Here is a 23,653-nt window from a genome sequence, read left to right as displayed (position 1 = left end):
CTCGTAGTCATGCTGGTCATCATGCTCTGTTTGTCAAGATGGAGGTGAGGAACTTGTCTTCCTGACCGGTGCTCTGCCTCACCAAATTCTCTAGAAACAATTGAGATGTATGTGGTGCCATAGGAGCAATAAGGAATTCAAGCTGAAGTTCCCATTTAAGGCTGACCTTATATGCTTGGAAGTGTCTCATATTCCTCCAGACAACATAACAGGGTCAATCAAGAGACTCCTCTGTCTTGGCCATATTTGCTGAATTTCTATGGGCATCCAGACTCCAGCTTGAAGCGTTTGTGCAGATAGTGCTCCTCCTTTCAGGATTTTATCAACTGTCTCTGTACAGTTGTGTTGCCATTTTTTTTACAAAAACTTTTTTCCAACCAGACATGGGGGAAAATGTGTTCCACATGTGTGATCTGGGTAAATGGAACAAGGCTCTTTTCTCCAACTCCACTTCACCTTAGTGCTATCAACTGATCAATTAGCGCATTCTTTCCTCCGAGGCGCAGTTTCTGCCTTAAGTTATGCCCTGTGTATGCCTCTTTTCTGTCAGTGTTATGCTTGTTTCCATGGCAATGACTCCTGTGCTCCCACACTCTCTACTTCCAGGTAGGCAATGCTAGGGTGACAACGCTTCACTGAAGAATTTCTCATCATTACAGCTCCTCTGCTAGACTAAAGAGAGATATTCTAGCAGTACATCAATTGTCCTTGAGTGCGCTCCCATAAATTTCTATTGATATCTGGTTGGAAGGTTCAGTCCTTAATATTCAACATACCAGAGTGGCTTTGTACTTTATGTCTCTGTGTGTTACACTGAATAAAAAGGAGAGGAAACAGACTGCAATGGCTTTTTTACCCTACACATGTAAATATCAAAGGGAAATGAGAAAGATCTAATCAAGCACAGCATTGCATTTCTATACACAGTAATGCTTTTGTTTCATTAATATGTCATGTTAAAATATTTAAATTTTATGTCACACATTTAACATTGTTCTTAATATTTTTTGGGATCCACTGTGCTTGGAGAATATGCTGTTTAGCCAGCCCCCACAGCTAACACAAATTGAACATTTCTTCAAGGTCAGCTCCCCCACATTTTACATCACTGCACCTTCCACTGGCTCTGCTGACGTTGCTCAAATTCTAACTGATTTATCTGGCTGCCTTTGTATGATTCAACAAAATGACAAAATATAAGAGGCAGCACAGAGCTGGAGCAGGAGAGGCGTGCTGCAACATGTAACAATAATTTTCATTTTAGCATGGAAAATGCTTGCACCCAGAATGCACAAGGATAAAGGTCTTGCAGCTAGTCAATTAGCAAATCGAGCTTGATTTAATGTTCTCTCCACCATCTAATCATGCAATACACCCAAGCACTGTGGTGATTTATCACGTGCCAATCTTTCCCACTTCCAGCAAGGACCGCACAGCGTGTGAAATGGATAGTCACTTTGTTGTTTCATTTCTTTGCTTTTCCAGGCATATGTCCGTGGCCATCCATAGATGCCAAATGAAAAAAACTCAGTCCAGTCTGTTCTCTTTGGAAAACATATGCTAGTGGCTTAAAGACAAAAAATTTTTGTCATTGTATACTCAAATTCACAGGCTCCACAATCTCAACTTTTCTCTTTCCCTGGTTTGTCTTTTTTGCACTCTGCACTCATTAAAATGACTTTCATTTCATCTGAGGAGCCACCTAAAAATTTTGCTCACGTGAAAAATATGTGTTACTTAACTACAGCTGTGTGAAAACAGACACGAGATCGGACACTAGTGTATCAAGTAGATACTAGTTACAGACAGACGGAGCAGGTAAATAGGTACATTTTGTCAGTGTGAAATTCTTTCCCTCCTCCTTCAACATTCGTCTTAAAACTATCTGCCAATAATCTACCAATACTTTTTCAGACATCAGCATTGTATTGTTGTGCCACAAAATATAAATACATTTTGTTTACGTTTCCATACCAAAAACTTGGCCAAAAAAAATCTGTTACGTGACTTTGAATTGAGAGGATATGACATTTTCCATAAAAATAGTTTAGTGTCCCTGGCCAATGGCCCAGTATGCTGACAGGGAGCCTTTGTCTGTTTCTTTGTGTGTGCGTGTGTGTGTGTGTGTGTGTGGGCCTGTATTTAATAGAGACAGAATAAGTGCATGTCCAGCTTGATGCCAGAGTCTTGCTGAGGGAGTGTTGAGTATCACAGCCCTGGATGGCAAGAGATCAATGGAGGTTGCTCATCCACACGCTCTAACAGCCACCCTGCTCATGCTTGTTCATACTTTTATCTCCTCACTCACAGACCCTGTAAGCAAATAATGTCACAGAAATAATGTCAGGTAAATCCTAATAAGCACTTGAGAACAGTGGATGCATTCAATAAAATTGTTTTTAAAAACAAGGAAAATAATTAAAAGCCAAGTCTGTCATCGGAAATGATTATAATTTATGTGAAAGTCCCCTTTTCTTCATTATCACTGAAATAAATAAAATGGACAGCATGGGTATTTATTTTACAGTAAAGGGCGACTACAGTAATTTACAATTGTATGTGTGTTGGAAGAATTGCGAGAGACAGATTTACAAAAGAATTGTCTAAAGCTGAGGTTTTCAAAGTTTGAGACTGTGGGGTGGGCCTCCCCTCAGACAAAGCTTGGAAAAAGGCGCCCATCCCTTAGTTTACTTTGTTAGTTTTGCTCAAGTCCTGATTACGTTGTATGGTCACAGACATAATTAAGCAAAGAAAGCATAATATTACTGTTTGACAGCACAGACTGCACCAAAATCATAATAATCTGTCCAATTGCATTTATTTATCTATGGGAATGTGGGAAAAACTGTAAAATTCCCCCAAACTACTGTATCTTTGAACTATCTCTTTAACCAAATCACGCACATTTAGGCTATTCTATATCCCCTTTTGATAATTAATGTAATAACTAAAGTAAAATTTGTTGGATGGGAGATGCAAACTTAGCAAAAGGTCAGCGTTTTACTTTCATTCAAAGCCCCCAGGAACTTGGCCTGTGGATTGTAAGGCGATTTTGATGTGGTATTGTGTGACATATGTACGAATAGTACATTATGCAATTCCGAGCACAGCCAAACTCCATCATTGGTTACGCCCCAATCGGCGGTTAGAAAGTTTTTCATTTTAGCACCAATGATGCGTCTCCATTTAAAAAAAGAAAAAGCTTCTGGGGACATGTCTGTCATAGTTATCCAAAGAAGGTTAAAGTCAAGGGCAACTGGACTTGGTTGAAGATACTAGAAGACGTTTCGTTCCTCATCCAAGAGACTTCTTCAGTTCTGACTGACTGGTAGGGAAACAGCTATTTAACCTCTGTGGGATTCATGAAAATTAATGACAGTGCTTTGCATTTAGTATTAAGTTTATGCTGCTCTTTGCTGGACAACACTAATATGTAGTACACCTCTTTATTTCCTGTGTTGTGATTTGATTTTGATTTGGCATGGTTAATGTATTTCACAGTGAAAAACAATTAATTCAGTTATTAAAGACATACACACATACAAAAAGTATCACACTGTTTAGTAATACTCCTCTATAGAGAAAACAGGACTGTTGAGAGGGAGCTGCTTCTTGAATTGTACCCTGACAGGACTGTTATTGATATGAATCAATAGGCGCCAAGAAGCATTGCTCAGAGCTAGTATTAGTAGAAATGTATTCATCATGAAGTCAGTAAGCTCCATTCAGTGTCTCTTACAGAGCAGTGGGTGGGCAGTAGCCAATGCAGTTAATGCCTGTTATTTGATGTAAAGCTAGAAGTCCTGCCTTCATGTTGAAGCACTTGAAAGCTGCTTTCACGTTAAGCATCTCTCTATACCAGGTAGCTGTTTAATGCTAACAGACAACTCAGTGGATGAAACATTGGAGTGGACAGATCTTGAGTTACTGTTGTTCCTGTTGAATTCCCTCAGTCATGGCTAAGAGCCAACCCTGATCCCCAAAGGGCTCAAGCTCCTCACTGTAGGGCTTAACTCCCCATTAATACCAAAGAGATGAAGACCCACCGGACAATATGATTGCCTATATACATACCTCAACCACCTGACCATTCATATCGTAATAGTTTAAGATTTAAAGGTTCAGTGTGTAGGTGTTGGTGGCATCTAGTGTTGAGGGTTTAGTATTGCAACCAGTGACTCATTGTGCATTCACATGTTCCTCAGTTGGGCCCATTTCCTGAGTTGTGAAGTCGTTCTTCCGACTTCTGTGCGTGTTCATGTGCTCTTAAGTCGGAACGTGGCATCAACATGGAGGCTATTACAAAGATGTGTTGGATCATCAGAGCTATTACATTGTACAGCTATTATTGTTTGCAAAATATACATGTGCAATACGTGATTTTGCATGAATCAAAGTTCTGTATAGCACATTACATTTATTCATTTAGCTGACTCTTTTATCCAAAGAGACTTGCAATTAATATATATGTCAGAGGTCACACGCCTCTGGAGCTACTAGGGGTTAAGTGTCTTACTAAGGGACACATTGGTGGTGGGATTGGTGTCTTATCCACTGCGCCATCACCACCCCATACTTCTTCATGTCCCATGTAAACTTTATTTCTCTTATTGCAATTAAGATATAAGGAGGAAAAAAAATATTCTGATTATTCTGACACTACATTAATGCACCATCAGTCACCGCTCATCCCTCCCTTTCCAAGTCTGACATCCATGTAAGAGGACCCAATGTGTATGTAGATAGAAATGGGTTATTTTAAGGTCATAAAAACAGTTCATTATTTGACGTCTTTATACACCACTATAAACATAGTTATGGACATTACATTGCATTTCTGACAACAGATCCTACTATTACACACATAAATATTACACAATATGTGTACCAACATTTCAAATTACAGTTCTATTCATTTTCTTCTGTTGTTTCTTACTCTTTTATTTACACATTTCATATGATGAAAAGGGAAAAAAAATGTGATCCCTAGAAAGTTAGAAAGTCCATCCCAGCTGCCACAGAAATGTTCATCCAACTGATGTTTCCATAGTAACACATCAGTGGTGCATAAGATAAAGGATGGCTGTGGCTTGGAGGTAGAGTGGGTTGCCCACCAAAGACCAAGCCAGGGGTGGACAGATGACCACTGCACACAGGAAGGAGATACCACCAACAGAAGACACTAACTCACATCACCTTAGGCCATCAGCTTCTGGAAGGGACAAGGAAGGGATACAATTAACTAAACAGCATGTGCTGTGGTCAAACTCTATAACTTAATGCTTGCAAGGGCCGACGCAGAATCAATACATTTTAATATATTGTTGCGACTAACCTGTTTAGTCAATTCTAATGCCTTTTAACATGGCAACAGGAACATAACATGGAATTTAACAAGTCTACAGGATATTGTCCCATTTGGTAATCAGGCACAGCAACTGCCATATCAAACTTTGTACAAGCTATTTCTGTTAAGAGCTATCTGATTCCACCACTATCTTCCCTCAGTTTTCCCAAACAACCAAAACACATGTATCCGTCCTACCCTGCATCTTTTCCTCGATTCTTGCTTCTACCTTTCCATCCCATTTTCTCTGGACACCTCAGCTACCCCCTACCACAATACCAGTCACGCAAGACCTCACCCACAACAGTGATCCATGATGGCACCATTGACCTAAACCTATAATTTCCTACCATTTCTTAGTCAGCAGGTGGCTCTCTGCTGAATTGCCACCGAATTCTCATCTCTCATTCTCAGTCCTTCCTCCATCATTTGTGAAATGTATGCAGCCATCATAGCAGCCATTTTGGGGGGCACAAAAGGTTTGAAGAGCGACATCGTAGACATTATTAACAAAGAATGGTTTCAACCCAGCACCTAGACATTATCCAAGCCTCCTGGATCCCAGGCCACAAAACTCAATCGCCGACTCATTTTATCATTTCTTGTTCCCGAAATTCAGACACTGGCCTCCAACATTCTTCCGACTCAGAACTCTGTGCACAGGCTGTCGACTCACCAGGTTCCCTCCTGTCTTGCTCCTATAGGCTGATACCGTTTCATCGTTCTCTTTCTTCCATCCGTCCACAACCCAGATTCCTCCCCACAACTCTGCATCATTCACCTTTCATTCCCTCATCCCTCACCCTTCCCCCCCTTATTTCTTCATCTGTCTACCCTCAACCTTCATCCCTCGACCCTCATCTCATCATTGTTTATCCCTCGACCCACATACTTTTATCCCTCAACCCTCATCCCTCCAACCCCCCATCCCTTCATCCGTCAACCTTCATCCCTATACCCTTCCATTCATTCCTTGACCCTCATCTCCATCCCTCCATCTCTTCATCCTTTCTGCCTGAAATCACCTGCAATGATTGGCTAGTACTTGCTGAGTAATTAAGAAAGGCAAACAATACAAGCCATTACACCAAACCGGAATATGATACAGGTATATGCTGTAGTGTATGAATATGTTTGAATGTTTGAATATGACACGTTGTGTAAAGCACTTTGAGTGGTTAGAAGACTAGAAAGGCGCTGTACAGTCCATTTACCATTTACCATACAGTGACTAATTGACTAATATGTCTAATTTCCATATGTTGTATTGTTGCCATGGTAAATGACTGTATCAAGAGTATAGAAGTAGGTATATAGATGAATACCGGTCTATGTTGAGGACACTTTTATCTGAACAGGCCTCATGTAAACTATGGCTACAGCCCTGCTTATCCTCCCCCTTAAACACTGGATGTGTGCAACTCAACACAAATCATTAGCTGACCATTATTCAGTGTGACACATCCTTCAAAATAATGCAGTAAATCAAATTCAATGGATACATGGAACAGTAATCTATTACACTTGCACATTCTTGATTTGTTTTGATCAGCACTTTGGAGAAGTTGAGTGGTGATACATGTCTAAGGAATTATACAAGCCATCATCCACAGTACAGTAGGTGTAGTAGCTTCCTAAACTCACTACTTTCAGGGGTTTTGGTGATACAGCCATACCAGCTCATAGTGGCTAATATTAAGTAACTTTAGGTAGAATCACAATTTAACTGATATTTCTGAGTCATTTTGTAAATGTTTCTCGTGACTACTCTCTATTTTGTCACTCTTACACTATGTTTGTTGCATTTATCCCATCATTGACAATTGTGGACATAGTGGTCTACAAGACTAAATTAAATTCTACTGTTGCAACTTTGACTATAGCAAAGATTTTAGAAAATGAACAGCAAATCTATCTGAATAGAATATGTTTGTCTTTCATTCCCTGGTATTACAATATGTTCTGTGATTTAAAAAGATCTATATAACTTTCTACTAAGAGGTGTAAAACATTTGTCGCAGAAATGCAGATACTCCCATGACAGTAACTATTTTCCTCACATTATTTTTGGGCTTCAAGGAGACATATCCGCCGACCTGTCCTGATTGGCACTACTTTACCCACTAGTAGCATGAAGTGGAAACAGACAAATGCCCATATTGCATCATTTGCAATATATTTTATCTGTGCTTGTGATTTCAGTTTGAAATTCGCACTAGAAATGACTTTGAAAGCTGGAAACCTGAGAATAAATTCTCTGAGTCAGTGCTTCATTACTTTTGGCAGTGGACCCATCACAGGGGGGCAGAATATTTTTGGTATGTTTCGAGAGGATTTGTGGGATATGCTGCATATAGTATATATTTTTTCTCTTGTTATTTCTTGTAAACTACCTAATGGTCTTAACTACCTGATTTCAGCCTGCTGATAATGAATCTAATAAAAATACATACAACGTCATTCTTTTGGTCAACCACTTTGCTTGTAATGTTACACCACTCCGCTTTTAAATATAACTTATATTTAAAAAATAGTTCAAATAACATGAGCTGTCTGGCTTTGAGAAATAGTACAATTTTCACAAATACAGACTAACATGTCCATAAGTAGATGTGAATTTCTCCTTTAAAGCATGAGCACTGTAGAGTGAAATTATAAATGCCTAACTAAACCATGTATTAATGGTTAGTTAAATGGGGTTTTGCATATACAAACAGTGTAGATAGCTCATGTGTAATCAAGCAAAGGCAAAACTGAAAAGCTGCCAAGTGATTTTTATAATGGAAGCATATGAATCGACTTTTTATGGTCCTATCACTTGACAAGAATTAACTCAATTACAATAAAATTTAATATTCTGAATCAATTAACTCAGTGATGTAACAGCAGACTGCATAGTCTAGCATTTGAAAAGCTCCTTGCACATTTCCTTTCATTCTTGGCAAAAATGATTTCATTATATTTATTAAATATATATTATTATACTGGTGGAAATATACCCACTGTCAACATATTACAAATGATTGTGTTGAACATACAACAGCTGTAAATTTTATTTACAATCTTCACTTAGATTTAAACTCCCACTCGGATTTTAAGCCTCATCAATGCAACGTGGTCACATGGTGTATGTTTACATTATAATAACATCACACAGTAGTGCTGCAGCGGCTTCATAACTGAAATGTTAGAAAAACGAGTACTGCTGTGTGCGTAATTATATTTAAATATTTAGACATCTCCTAATTTCTCTGTTAATTATGGAGCTGTTTGGTAAAGCTTAACATTGTCTTGATGCTCTGTACGGTGTGTTAGTGTATGTCTACGCAAAATGGCAAACCCTATCTCCATTTAGGACGTTGCATTTATTATTTGTTTGGTTGTCAGTAAGAGAATATGTACTCTAGCCCACTGTTCACTGCAGTTTTTCTTTTTCTTTCACACGGTCATAGACTTGGCAATAATACATTTAAAGAGAAGTACTGCCAATGTCAATAGTAATAAAATCAAGCATTGTAATTCAATTTGCATTTATTAAAGTTACTGTTGACTAAATAAATAAAAGGTTGGAAAGTATTCCCTGAGTGTGGGTCTTAAAAAAGAAAGAAAAAACAGGACAAGAAGCAGCAGAGATACCAAGAAGAAGAAAAGTTTTTCCCCCAGTGCTGTCCTTTAACTGGAAGGACAGTTCCTGATCCTTAAAGCCTGTTTTTGATCATTGTTTTGATTTTAGGGCCCCAGAGGTCCACGGTCATAAACATCATTTCCAGCTGCACTGATAAACTCACTACCTACCCAGCACCAAACACAGACAGGCAAACATTAGCAGCTAGTTGGCCAAACATTTTTAGCCAAAAAATAGTTTTAAAACAATCATGCTTTAAATTCTCTTTCTGCTAAAGAGCATTTAGACAGTAAAAACAAACTGCACTGACCCGTAGGTTAAAATAAGACCACTAAATTATATTTAGAAATGAAATATAAAAAATTGTTGCTAAATAATATTATCATCCTGAAAATTAATTAACATAGTTGAGATGTGCAGCGAAGGGAAAGAGCAGTGTTGTATATCCACGAAGATGAAATAGTTTAAAAACAAATGAACTTTAATTTAGTATCCTAATGTTTAAATATACTTCAAAGGTGAGTATGTATCGCAAAACTGGCATATATAGAGGTTTTTTAAGTTGATATAATTGACAGGGAAATGTTTTTAAATGTGCTTCACTCAACGATTTCTCAATTCTTCTTTAGTTTTACCCCTCATGGAATCACCTAATAAGATAATATGGCTTGAAGTAAAATTGCTGAATACATTGCTAAAGTCATCTTATAAACTAATGTTGCTGTGTAACTAAAACACTAACTAAACTAAACTATAGTTATATATAGTAAAACACATAGTTTAATCACCATAATCATGATGCTTGACAGTAGAAATGTATTTTACTCTTGCTATTACTCTTTTCTTACTCTTTACTCTGAAAAGATGTATAGGAACATGACATTTTTAGGAATGAAAGAAGGATATTAAATAATTGAAAATGAGGATGCTAAATTACCAAAATGTGTGATATAACACATATGTGTGTACCTGACAGAGTATGAGTATACGTAAAGTGTATTACAGGTATTAATTGGTTCATAATAATTTGGTTTATGTAGTATGATGTGATTACCATTGTGTGTTGCCCCTAACAAGTGTATTACTTATGATAAATGTACTGATTGATTGATGTACTGTTACTGTATTTGATCAGCTGTGCATATTGCTTGATTGAATCAGTTCATGATGATTTATTAAGCTCACTGTAAAACCTAGTTTAGACTAAATAGAGAGTACATACATATTGGTGAGATGTGAGCTATTTTCGAATGTCAAAAAGAAGCCATGTTTGCGGCCCTCTGTGAAAAAAGGCAGAAAGATAGACATGCATGTATTTAGCGCTGGCTGTGAAAGATACCTGATCATGCATGGATTGAAATCACAACAGAAGAGATAAACCAATCCCAGCAAGCGTGGATCAGACAACGAACTGTCACATCCTGTATGTTTCTCTACATAAATTGTGGTTTTTGGTAAAATAAAAGACATTCCTCCTCTGTTCTTTTGCTTTTGTGTAACCTGAAGTTTATTAAAGATTTTTTTTGGCCTGTTGCTCAAAGGTACATAGAGATAGTACCCTATATTTATTATAATTATTATTATCATTATATAATTGAGAAGGTGAAAATTCAAAGAACGAGTAGTCTGAGTGATAATTTGTTCATTTTCACGCATGCATGAATAATCTTGGACTCTTACGTTCACTCATCACACGGCAGCTGCATGGGCTCCGCCAGCACAGGAAACAGAATTGATTAGCACACGACTCTCAACTGTGGGTCTTTTACTTTGGGTATTTACTGTTTATATGTTCACTTTTATCGGGAGTTAACTTCAAAACATTATTTCTCTCCATACAACCACGTTCCAAATAACATAAAGCTTCCAAAACATTGAAATATTGATAAAAACAGTTAATATTCCTATGACCAAAAGCACTCCCATGCTTTACAGGCCACAGCTTGAGAACAGAATTGATATCCTGCATGTCTGTGCAGGTTGCCAGCAGAGGCCGATAAAGACCGCCTCCGCCAAAGCAAACTCTTCTTCTCTACTTTAATCTGAGACAGAAAGGAAACTCATCAGCTCAGCCGACCTCACCAAGATGGCGACCCGCCAGACAGTCTCTGTTGACACAAAATTTTTGGATGGAAAACAGCTAGAACAGCGAAAATCGCTCACCTTCACGATATCGTCCGGTACCACATGGTTAAAACATTGAAACACAGCCACATAGGTTAACCTTAGCCCTGTGGTGTGTTTACAGCTAACAGCTGATCCCAGTCCGCCAGAGAACGCAAAATAACTTTTCCTTTTTATTTATCAAAAGAGCCCTGCTGTTTCACAGCTCCTGACTGGTGAACAACCTGGCAGTGTTTGAGAGCGATGTGCTCATGTTTGTTTCTCTCTGTCTGCAGAATCCTGACCTGATGTGGCCCATTCTGCATCCAGACCTGCCAAACTGCTGCGATTACATTATGTGTTTGTCCCTTTGTTCCTCTTGTTCTTTTAAGAACTGGATGGCTTTATCCAGATTATTATTAAATTAGTTAAATTTTATTAATAGTGTGTTTTAGTGTGTCAAGCGTATTACTTCAATATATTCCCAGCAAATCTGATGTTAATATATAGCTGTTACTCATGGATAGGGGTGTTAGACTACTGTATGAATGAGCACTTTACAGATATAATTATAGTAATTATAATTATACATAGATATGGCTGGTCTGGTTGTATACTCAGGAAAGATTGTGAAAATGGAAGGATTTAGCCGGAGTTGTGGCATATTGACAGCATATTTCTGTGGCATATTGACAGCATATTTCTGTGGTTTTTACATGGTTTGAATTTGGTTGCGGCCCCGTAGGACTTTAAAGAAAGATGATAGAGATTAATCAACAGGTGAATTTGTGCATTATACTTGTCAATTAAAGCAAACCAGGTAGCCTTCCCTGTTTGAGAACAGCACTGTTTCTTAATCGCCCACTAGAGGGCTGCAGCGCCGCAATAACCTGCCGAGTTCAATGAACGAAATGACTCAAAAAAGATTAGTCCATTTTAATGAACAAGATTTGAAAATTCTAGTCTGTGAAAAGATTCAAACTTGCCATCACTAGTGAAACCGGAATATATGGACAGCACAGCCCATATGATAATACTAATACTGATATCAGTACAGGGTTGCACCAGTTTAACAAAGCCACTCTAAATGGACAGTTGCACAAAGTTTTCTGAGTTTGGTACTTAATTCTTTATTACTTACTCAGATTAAATCGTCAGATGGCTGCAGCATGCATCTCCACCTATTTCCTTTGGTAAGAAAAATGGGTTTTAAAAGAAACGTAGGTTGGATAATTTCATATTGGAAAGTCGCTATATTCTCCATCTGTAACCAAGACCACAGCCATAAACCCCCTCTGTAGCTTTCAATTCACCCTGCACACTTAAACTGTACCCACAACCGCTATCAGGCTGACTCAATCCAGCTCGGCAGAGACACAGCAATACTCAGACCCCTCTTCCTTTTAATTCTCACTCTCATGGTGGGGTGTTAATGGCTCACACAACAGATGTTTAGTATGCTGCGTTTAGGACCATGTGAGCTGAAGCCACCCGCAGTCTTAGACATGCATGACAACCTGTGACTCTGTCTCTGAGGCAACATAAGCCGGTTCACACTGTGTCACACTTACGTTGCTTGAATGAACCAACTGAAAGAAGCATGTGTGAGTACATACACAAACATGTATCACGAAGACAACATGCAAAACAGTGAGTGTAGGAGAAAGAGTGTGAATACGAAGGGAAAAGATGGAGGAAGTGACAGAGAAAGAGAGCGATGACAGCTTCCATCTGTTGGGAGCTACTGATGGTTTCCTCAGTCAGAGGTATCCACTTGGATGTATATGTACACACTAATGCAGTAATGAGAGTATTTGACAGAAGTGTGCTTTATGGCGACAATTAGTAGGGGAGGAAAGTTGTGTCATCATGTATGGAGCATTCAAATTATATAAACAGCTGCAATTCATCCGACTGGGAGGAGAGTGACTGTGTTCATTACTACAGACTACTTCAATCCTCAAGAGAGTGAGCAAAAGCCCCACAGAGATACAGAACCACACCTGAGGCAAAGGGGAGCTAAACATTAAAAATGTTCATGTTCAAAAATGAATGAATCTCTCTAGGACACATTGGGAATTTGTCCACAAAACAAGTCCATACAGTTCAGCCCTGCAATATTATTTTCCCCAGGAAAGGCAAGAGCAAGTCGCAAAGGCTAAAACAGGTGTGATATGTACATTGATTTGACACTTTGACCCCGAGGTGCACAAGAAAGGCCGCCACATTCTCTGTTTTTCTCACGCAAGAGCTGATCTTGTCATAGGCAATATTTTCACCCATCTTGCTATGCAGTCATATAAGCATTGATTGTTATGTAATGGGATTTTGCCTGCCGCTGACATCTTGTTGTACAGGTGTGCAAAAAGCCTCCAGGATGACAGTTTACTGCTGCATTCATGTCATATGGGAAAGACGGTAGATATGAGCCCCACCACTAGAAAGTACATTTCACTTCAACATTCAGCTGGGAAGTATTAGGAGAAAACACCAGTTAACCTCAGTGTATGGAGCTGCTAAGCTCAGGGTGATGTGATGGATTCTGACATCTAAGACTTCCCTAATACTGACGTCAATACACATGCACTTATACATAGGCTACATATATATACTGACACATACACATACTACATATATATATTTTTCTATTCCACAGCAAATTTTCTGTTCACAACTCTTGGCAGGGCATGCCTTTTTGCCCCTGACTTTCCCTCTAGAGCCATTGTTAAGTTGAAATTTTACTTTTTAAGTGAAATGTCTCATCAACTTTTTGATGGATTGCTATAAATTTGGTGCATGTTCATGTTCCCTTCAGGTCAACTTTTCATCTAGCACCACCATCAGGTCAAAAACATCTGGCTTTTGTCGTCTGTGTAAAAAGATACAATAGGCATTCACTCCCAGGTCAAAAGATGCTACAGCGGTCATGGGTAGGCTATATGTTTACTCTCCTTTTCCAACTCTTTCCTCAGTTTCCATCTGCAGCTGTCTGTAAACGTCTCAGCCACAGGTTTATGTAGTTTTAGTATGCTAGGCTAACAGTCTGTCATTTAAGAGCGCACAAACACCGTAAACACACCTGCAACCACCGTAACATTGGCACTGGCCTCCATGCTGCTTTCTACTGTTTACTAACCCAGTTGTCCGGCACATCAGAAAAAAATGGAAAAGGCAAACTCGTCTATTACCGTGTTTAAAAACCTGCATCTATGTGCTAATTTGGTGTAAAAAGGGCATTTGCTGCCAAGAAGCTGGTGAGAGTCATGTCCCTGTTGTGGCACTAGCGACTTCTACTTATTGCACACCTAGGGACACAGGATCTACATCTAGTATGAACGTATCCACGAGGTACAACCATCCCGGTGAAGTTCTTTCCTGCCAGGTGAAGATAAGAAGCAGGCAACACACTGGGAGATTGGACTTCTGAAACTGGAAAGAGGTGGGTACTGAATTTAACTACTGAATAGTAATAATAGTAATAATAATAATAATAATAATAATAATACAAATTTGATTAAGCCTTTGTAAATATGTTTTAGTTGGTTTAAACATCTGTAATATTTAATGCCAATATAAGATTCTCATGTTTAATTTCAATCCAATAATATTGCTACAGCAATATTTGAATAACCACACTTAGTAGCTATACCAACTTCCTTTAAACGAGCAAACTTACATTAGGTTTTGTCATATTACAGACCCTGTGTACAAGTTGAAAATATCGCCCCTTCGTGGTTGGGGTAGGGTTCATGCGTTTCTTGTTGAAAGCAGCATAGACAGCTCTAACTTTTCATGGGGATTGTACATTTTTCTGGTGACAAAACCGCATACCATCAGAAGATTTTGAAAATCAATTTAATTTCTTAAAAAAAAAAAAAAATCCACTCATTGTGACTTTAATTTACTTTGTTTCTCTTTAAATAATTCTTGCTCTGCACATTTCCAGGTATTTCTTAAAGTGGCAACCAATTTAAAAATGCCTTTCATGCTGGTTTGTTTTGTCACTGTTGCTAATGCCAGCTGCATTACCTGCCAATATCACTCATAATAATAATTACAATAATAATTTAGCTATATTTACATGTATGTTTTCGGGCTGGGGGAGCACATATGCCAAATATGCCAAATTGTCAGGAGCCTTGTGTGGCTAAAACAAAAGGTTACATCCTGCATGAATAGACACACTTGGCAGTTGATGTGGCTACATGTTTATGATATAATGCTGTGTGTCTTCCTAATGTATTTCCAGCAGTTTTCACTCCACTCAGATGGCTATCCATGCTTCAGTCCCACAGCACTTTGCAGCTCTGTACTGTACTGGGCCGTGCTGCCCCTTGTCATACCCGATCTGACACTCATGAGTGTGCACCCACATGACGTGAGACACTCCGGCACATGACATATTTAGCTTTAAAATGACGTCATGGCAGCGTGGGGCTCAGCAGGCAGGTTGTTCGTCAGTCTGAGAAGAGGAGCAGCACACTCTCATTCCCCCCCTCTCTCCAACTCCTCTGAAAGAACTCTCCACCTCCAGGATTCTCCTTCATTGCTTCCCATCTTCCTAATTTCAGTTGCACCTATTTTCCTTTTTTACTTTGTCTAACCCCTCCGCACCCCTCAACACCTCCAGAGATGTGAGTGGATAATGAGAGCCCCCTGTCAGTGGTGACTTGTCTCCTCCGTGCTTCAGAGAACCGAATATCCTCATCTTCCACCCTCATTTTTTTTGTACGTTCATCTGCCTTTCAGCAATGTAGGAGAGGGTGCGCTGTCATTTCAGCTACGAGGATGCCATCTAAATGCCTTGTTTTTGTCTCCGCAGCGCACATCGTTGTCTTTCCAGCCGGGTGGGTGGGGGGGAAATGAAAGATCTGCGTGAAGGTAAAGTTTGAGGGTAGGCTACCTCTGATGGTTTCCCGCTCACCTGCCCGTCTGTAAGCGTGTGCCCCTCTCCGTTCAACTGACGACGAGGGACATTATCGCCCATAGAACAATTGACGAGCAACTTAAAGAGACCTGACTATTGCTCCGGTATTTTTAGTGGGATTTGGCAGCGCTATCGGAGGGATTTGACGTGCGCAACGTTGAAGGATATGGCTTAAATAATGGTTGCGTTACTGACAGCTGGAGTAAGGTCCCCCTCACTTGAGTGTTTTATAAGCTATTGTCGACTTTGGTGGAAACCCATCTAAATGGGAGGATACCTGGAGGACTGAGTCGGATTCGGCAGTCGAGAAAAATGTGGATAAAACAGAGTGTTGCGCGCAGGTAAGAACAATTTTATTTAATATTACAATAATTATATTGTGATTGGCAAATGCATATGGGAGATGAAAAATGTAAATGCTGTCTTACACTGTTTCACATTTGACGCAGATGTTCGACAACATGTTGTGTCAGTTTTTTTAATCTACGCCACCGCAAGTTATGAGAGTCTGCTGGAAATGATGACTGGATTAGATGTATGAATAGGTCTGTAAAAGGAAAACTGTAACAGGAAAACGTAGGTTGTCTTGTTGTACCAAAGTTCTTCAAAAAGCCCACACCGATGATTTTTCCGCTGCGGTGTTGACACAGAGGAATGTTAAGGCGGAGGCATTATATGGAAATGTTTTGGGATGTTTAAGCGAAATATGATCGAAAATTTCACGTCCTGTACGCTGGGGGTCGCCAGCAGTACGGAGCAAGCCACACACGTACACTCGCAGACACGCACACGCCCAAAACACACGTGTACAGACGCACGCGCATATAGAGCCTCAAGGTTAGTTCTGTCAGCTCCTCCCAGCTTGTGAGAACAAACACATGCACGTTTCTTACAGAAATACGCAATTAATAAGGTAATTAGTCGGTGCTGGTGAAATAAATTATAAACACTAAACACATTTCTTTGTGGGATTATGATTCAATTAACATTTTAGAGTTTGTGGCTTTGGAAGTCTAGCTTTCCCCTCCTAATAAATATGGAAGTAGAGGGTGTACAAGTGCTTAACCAAGATAAAGTAGAAGATGTCATGCAGACTGCCTGGACCTCAGTCAACCTAACACATCCACTCACATCTTGCTCCTTGTCTCCTTTATTTGTTTGATTACAATAAAAAAAATCCACTCATAGAACAAAATAATAAATGATTAAACATGGCATCTCTAAACTGAAGCAGTATGGAGGCCAGGCTACTGACTTTGATTAGTTAGGAAGTCTGCAAAGAAAAGCTAAAATTGAGCTAATTCATTTGCCGTAAAATAGGTTTAGACACGCTGTGAAATGAGACCCAACCTGCCAGTGGTGAAATTCTCTTGCCACCTGCTGGATCTCATTCTCACTGGTAGCTCTAATTCCTGCCCATTTGCAGCTGTACGTTTATTATGCATGACACACACTGTCCATCTTAGGGCTGACCTCGCAGGGTAATGGCAATACACGCTGTAAGCCAGAGCAGTTGCATAAGATGAAATGCATTTAGGTCTCAGATCTGTATATGGATCGGTCATAGGCAAAGATAAACCAATTTCCATCTTCAGGAATTTCCCTCTCGCATGCTGACAGGATGTGGAATGACATAATGGGACTTGGGATGAGCGGCAACTGCTGTTATAGACTGAAGCCGCTTCTTATTTGTAGTAATTCACCATGTTCCAGATTGTGTTTCCCATCACAGGCTGAAGAAATTGAGCATGTGCAGAGAAAGCTACTGTACCTGTTGGAACAGACAAATAACAGACCACCTACAGAAACTTGATATGTGGAGGCGTAAATGCAACCTCACTAACTTTAGCAAACCTGGAGAGAAGGATGGATGCATAGATACCTAAATATGTTAAAACCAAGGATTTTGAAGAAGACCGCTGTAGGTAGTCTTCACTTAATCTGGGCAAACTGTCTCATTAGGACACTCTGTGGACAGGGGTTGGGTGATGATTCAGTATCATTGTTTATACCGTAGACTTTCAGTGTAATTGTACAATGATGGTGATATGAGCATATCATGTTATTTCACAAAATTATGTCATTCAAATTAATCAAAACTTGTTTTTTAAGTTTTTGTGTTAAATGTGAGGTGTTCTTTGTTGCTAAACAGTGGAGTTAGTTGAAGAACAGATCTGATTTTTTGCAGCAGCTGGCATTTGTCATACGTTTGCCATATTGTGATTAAATTGATATCGTAATATATTCCATAGTGTGATAACTATTTTTACTGTATTACCAAGCTTTCAACTATATGGCCCTTCCCAATAATGGAGTTTCCCCCCCCAAAATTAGGGCTGCAATTAAGTTTGAATAATTAATTGTTTAGTTTTTAAATGTCAAAAGTCATCATATAGTTTCTTTTGTCCGACCAACAGTCCAAACTCAAAGATATTCACTTTGCAATGATATGAAATATTAAAAAAAATATATAAAAAAATATTGCTTAATAAATTACTTAAGTCAATTGGTTGAATCATTTTCTGTCAATTGTCTGATTAATATGAAGTTATGATTTCTGCACTAAATATAAAAATGGTGAAAAATTCTACCAAACTACCCATAAAACTATCATTCAGGAAACAAAAATGTGCCAGTAGGAAGATCCAGCTCACCAACGTGCCCTGTTAGCTTGAATAAAGCACACGCTGCATTGCCACTTACATGTGACCCTTTTCAGTCAAAGTAATGGATTTCTCAAGTTTCATAAACGTATACGGATCTCAGAGAGGCTCTGCATCTCAGGGCTCAATAGCCTATTTCTTGGATGTATGTCACACAGTTTCTTTAGCCTCGACACACTGCGCCGTTACATTACTGGCAGAGACACCAGTTACCTTTGGCTTCATTTGTCACTTTCCACTTGCCTACAACAGGATTATTAAATGCAGGTGACTGTTCCTGTATGTGTCTAGGTTTTTCTGGCCTGGATAAATTCTTGTAATACATGGGGATGGGGTAAGTGTGATATATAAGTGAGTGTTAGTTCGAAAGGACTCTCAGAATGTACAGAAAGAAAAAGAGAGAAAGTGGCTTTAATGAAACTTGAGTTGCAAGAGCTCTGGAATTATGTACTCAAAACAATATGAGAACATGAGAATTATGTCCTCAAAACAATATGAGAACATGAGAATTATGTCCTCAAAACAATATGAGAACATAATGGTGATGGTACTTGGTATTCTGTGTCTTATCCCTGTTTAAGAAAGAAAACTGTTTTGTAGCTGAGAAATAGTCTAATTTTGATTAATAACGCTGGCTTAATGAACCAGGGCTCCTTATGTATTATACTCTACACACTGAGGTGTTTTCTCAGGGTTTTTAAGGGTGTTGATGACCAGTCATCATCCTCACAAGAACTCCAGGGATAAAGATGGCATTACTGTGTAAGGGGCCATCGGATATTCAGATATTCATGTGATTTAGGTGCCATCTTAATAGCCTCTATGAGGGTTATTAACTGGGCCTCTCTGGAGCATGATTAACCTAATTTGTAGTGAAATAGGCTGTGTTGCTTCTCTGAGATCCTATCCTCTGGAGACTTGAGTGTGTATGTGTGTGTGTGAGTGGATATCGTAAATACCCTGTGCTCAGCAGTCTGTTAAATCCAGAAGGACCAGAACAGGTTGTCCCTGTGAAATAGCGTAAGATACAAAACAGACATGCAGGCTGGTTGATCTGACCATCCTGGAAAACACAACCGAGAGAGAAAGACAAGAGAAGAGAGAAACTTACTGCTGCTAAGGACAGGTGGAGTGGAAATGACTTGTCATTGATGGGCATAGCAATTAGTAGAGAAGAGACATAGGCCGAATTGGACCATAACTGCCACTGTAAAGTTCACTTTCCCACCATAACACATAACTGCACAGAGGATGCTTGAAATGAGAGCTCTGGAGTTCAGCACATATAACTTTTGGAAAATGAGAATTGAGATTTGAGAATTATAAATTAGGGTGAAGTTATGGCAATGCGTTTTGCTGTATTTTGCTCGGTTTTCTTTGAACTCACTCATGAGCAACGCATGAAATTCAAGTCCAAGCTCCCACTATGCCAGCAGCCCTCAACCTGATTGGGTTTAATGACCAGCTTGTCCATTTTGGGCTACATGAGAAAGTGTGTGTTTCTATTGCACTGAAGCACATCCATCCCACAGAGTGAAGGAACTAACTGCACAGAGCTCATACTTGATTCATGTAGTGAGCTTTTGCTGGATCAATACTGCCTCCACAAAGGATCAGATATATCTGTCATGGCCCTTCCCACTAACTGGCCATCTCCAGCCATGGGGGGTGACTCTCAGCAGGCCACTTTCCACTAAAATACTTCATAAATGAACAAAAGAATGCCCCCCCCCCAACCCTCTTTATTTTGTTCCCAGCTACTCAGTTGTAATTGATGTGCATTGAGGCTTAGGCCGAAATAAAAACTTTGACAGTGAGGGGCTGAGTTGATTGGAGTATTGTCCGGTTCGTCTGATCCTTGTTTTTTTTCACCCTATTCCCATGCTCGTTACAGCCCTGCTTATCTTTCTGAGCATGTGGGTCATGCACACTGTAGTGGAGGACATTGTGCAGTGGGAGTAATTAATGGGATGATGCAACACCCTTGGCTGTTGCATCTTAGTCCCCCTCTAAACCACACACATACCCACACTCTACCCACCCCACCCTTTTTCTTTTTTGCTTGTTTGCCAACCTCAGCAATGCAACAAACTTTTTTACACCACCTATAGTAGCAGCTGCTGCAGCTCAGCCTTAAAGGCATGGATGGAGTCTGTTTGTGTGCGTTTGTGTGTTGCACACTACCAAAACATTTGGAGGATTTCGTAGAATATTTGCTTCCCAGAGGCCTGCTGCACAGAAGCAATCCATAAATCTCTGGAACTCTTGTGAGAGCCAACTGTGGTATTTATCTCCCTAATACAGGATATCTACATAGGAGAGCTTAACTCCTACACCTCAGTGCCTGTATTCTTCAAAGCTACACAGCCACATACGGCTGATATGTTTAAAAGAAACACAACAAATGCGTAGAGATAATTCCAAACAATGGAGTTTCATGATGAAGCTATGTTCAGAGGTCAATTTACACAGGTACTGAACGGCAGCCCACTTGCATTCTCCCAAGGAAAAGGTCAAAACAGAAGATTTTTGAATCGACAAAGTTGATTGTCAGCATCCCCCACTAATGTTTCTGACTCATTGTGAAGTCATTTAGTTTGTTTACATGTTCAGCGATGACTTCTGAATAATAGCTCTCTCTCTCAACTAGAAAGACCACTACACTGACACACACACACACACACACACACACACTCAAAGACATACATCGGAAAACAGGAAACATGGTGGGAAAAGGGAAACACAAGGGAAATAACTGAGGTTACGGCCAAAGCTGCAACACCTAAATATTGCATTCTGATTCAAAATAAGACAAAATAGGTGTTATAAAGGGTAATTCTAAAATGGATATTGTTTGTATGAGCCAGTTTATAGCAGAATACCTGAGTAATGTGTTTTCCATGGTGGTTGATCTGGATCTGGTGGTTGGTCTGGAGATGAGAGCAGTGGCTGTGAATACCTGGTCATTCTCAATGCTTATCACACTCAAGTTGATATCAGTGGCAAGTTACTCAGTTGGAGCAGGATCTAGGAGGGTTTAGCCACCATAATCAACAAATTAGAAACAAAATATAGTGGGAATAAGTGATTTGGTTCCGGTGTATCTTGACAATAGAGCTCGCCACCACAGAGCCATTTGCATGTGTGTATGTGAGTGTATGTGTGTGTATACATGCTGGGTTATATTTGCCCTGTCGCTTATCCTGAGAGCTTGAGCACACAGCGCCCTTCAGTTCCAACAAAGGCATGATTGCGGATGCAAATAGAGACTCAGACGTATCACAGTTCTTCCTTTTAGTGGACAGAGGTCGAACTTCCTCAGCTGTACTGCATGAAATGCAAATACTTCCACAACTGCAGTGCAAATGCAACCAACAATAAACACGTATCCTTATAATACACTACTAAATAAAATCAACATCATAATATCAACAAGCTCCATAAAAACACTAAATCCAACAATGAATTGATCCCAACTCCTTGTCTCTGTCTAAAAACACATCAATGAGCCCCAGCGTTGTGCTGGATTGACATTTTTCCTTCATTATCATGAACATGGTTTCTGTTCTTTAGCTTGAGTCAGTCTTACATATAGCGTCCTGTTGCAGAAAGTACTCATTTGTATCAAATCTGCATCTGAAATAGTCTCCAACAAATGCACTATATTCTGTTGTTTGAGTAACATTTGATAAAAACTACATCTATTTGGGAGATAATTTCACCTATTAAAATAAAATTCTAACTGTATATTTGTGACCCATAATTAAGGATTTACAATTTTAATTTAAATTTACAATTCTTTGGGTTGAGAGTCACATACATACTGGGAAACTCACAAAGTTTGTGTGAGACGGACTTAAACATTGCTTGTTTGTTTTTCATTAGATTTGTTGACAGTGACGTAGTATTAACCTTTAATGCCACTTGGGGGCAGCAGTAAAAAGTTGTGAACACAACATTGACATGTAGTTTTCAGTGGCCACTAGCGGTGCGGTTTTGCGATTGCAACCAGGTGTGTGCTCATAAAAGTGAGCGAGTATAATCCGAAACACAACAGCTTTCATACAGCGATCCCACAATCACCACGGAAACACCAGCTGTCGCTTTTCTCCAGATGTGTTCAAGCTCGGTTACTCAACGTTCTCGGCTTATACAGCACAGTGAGCCGCATATTGGCACAATGCTCACGGAAAAAAGGCAGTGTGACAGCGGATATAGACAGACAGGGAGACAGCTTCACACAACATGTTGAAAACTCAGGTAAACTCCCACTGCAAGGTTACAGTAATATTTTCATCAGCTTGAGGTTGAACTAATCCATGCTTGTTACATGTTGACGGTTTTCACCAACATCATCTGATTCTCTTTGGCCTGACAGGCTTCAGCACACCAGCGAGTCACTAACTGTCTAACCATTTGGTGCTGAGCCAAAATTAACGCAGCCTTCATTCTTTATGAGCCTTCATATACCTTGTGTTTGTTCTGCTCTGTGGACTAGATGCACACTGACATTCTGCTTTCTTCTGAGGTGCTGAAACATAGACGTCATGCTATTGTTGTAGGCTAGTTCAGTTTGAAAATAGACACACTATACAGGGTTTTCATGGACACTTTCTGTCGCTTTCTCTGATCTGTCTCTGGAGCATGCAGAACGAACAACGGAGAGTATGTGATCACGGTCATCTGTCAGGTGAAATACATAACTTAAATATATAATAATATATTAATAAAAGTAGTCCTCATCACTTCTGTCCTGAAAACATTCATGACCATACTTGTTAACCCTCCCTTTTTTCATTGCCCTCTCCCGGTTTCCTCCCGGGTCACAGTAGTATGTACAATGTTACAGTTGGTGAGTGGCGGCGGCTACACTGTTGACGTACTTTATTGGAGATGTATTTCAAAAACGGTGTTCAAGTTCTAGCAGACGTTCTCCCTAGTTCATCACTTCTAAATATTCTCTAAACATTGCTTACAGCAGCTAAGGA

General features: G+C 39.6%; 1 protein-coding gene across 1 annotated transcript in view; it reads left to right on the top strand.

Annotated features, from left to right (window-relative positions):
* Nucleotides 1–15,927: 15,927 nt before the first annotated feature.
* ajap1 (adherens junctions associated protein 1) overlaps nucleotides 15,928–23,653 on the top strand; it is a 55,072-nt gene continuing 47,346 nt past the window's right edge. Inside the window, exon 1 of the mRNA XM_038723820.1 lies at nucleotides 15,928–16,343. Within this exon, the coding sequence (XP_038579748.1) occupies nucleotides 16,315–16,343 (29 nt within the window). The 5' untranslated portion in view covers nucleotides 15,928–16,314. The remainder of the gene's footprint in view (nucleotides 16,344–23,653) is intronic.

The sequence above is a fragment of the Micropterus salmoides genome, unplaced genomic scaffold (genome assembly GCF_014851395.1).
Source record: "Micropterus salmoides isolate LMB-PRFRI ecotype aquatic unplaced genomic scaffold, ASM1485139v1 Ms_hic_scaffold_16, whole genome shotgun sequence".
NCBI lineage: Eukaryota > Metazoa > Chordata > Actinopteri > Centrarchiformes > Centrarchidae > Micropterus > Micropterus salmoides.
This window is presented reverse-complemented; position numbering and strand designations above follow the sequence as displayed.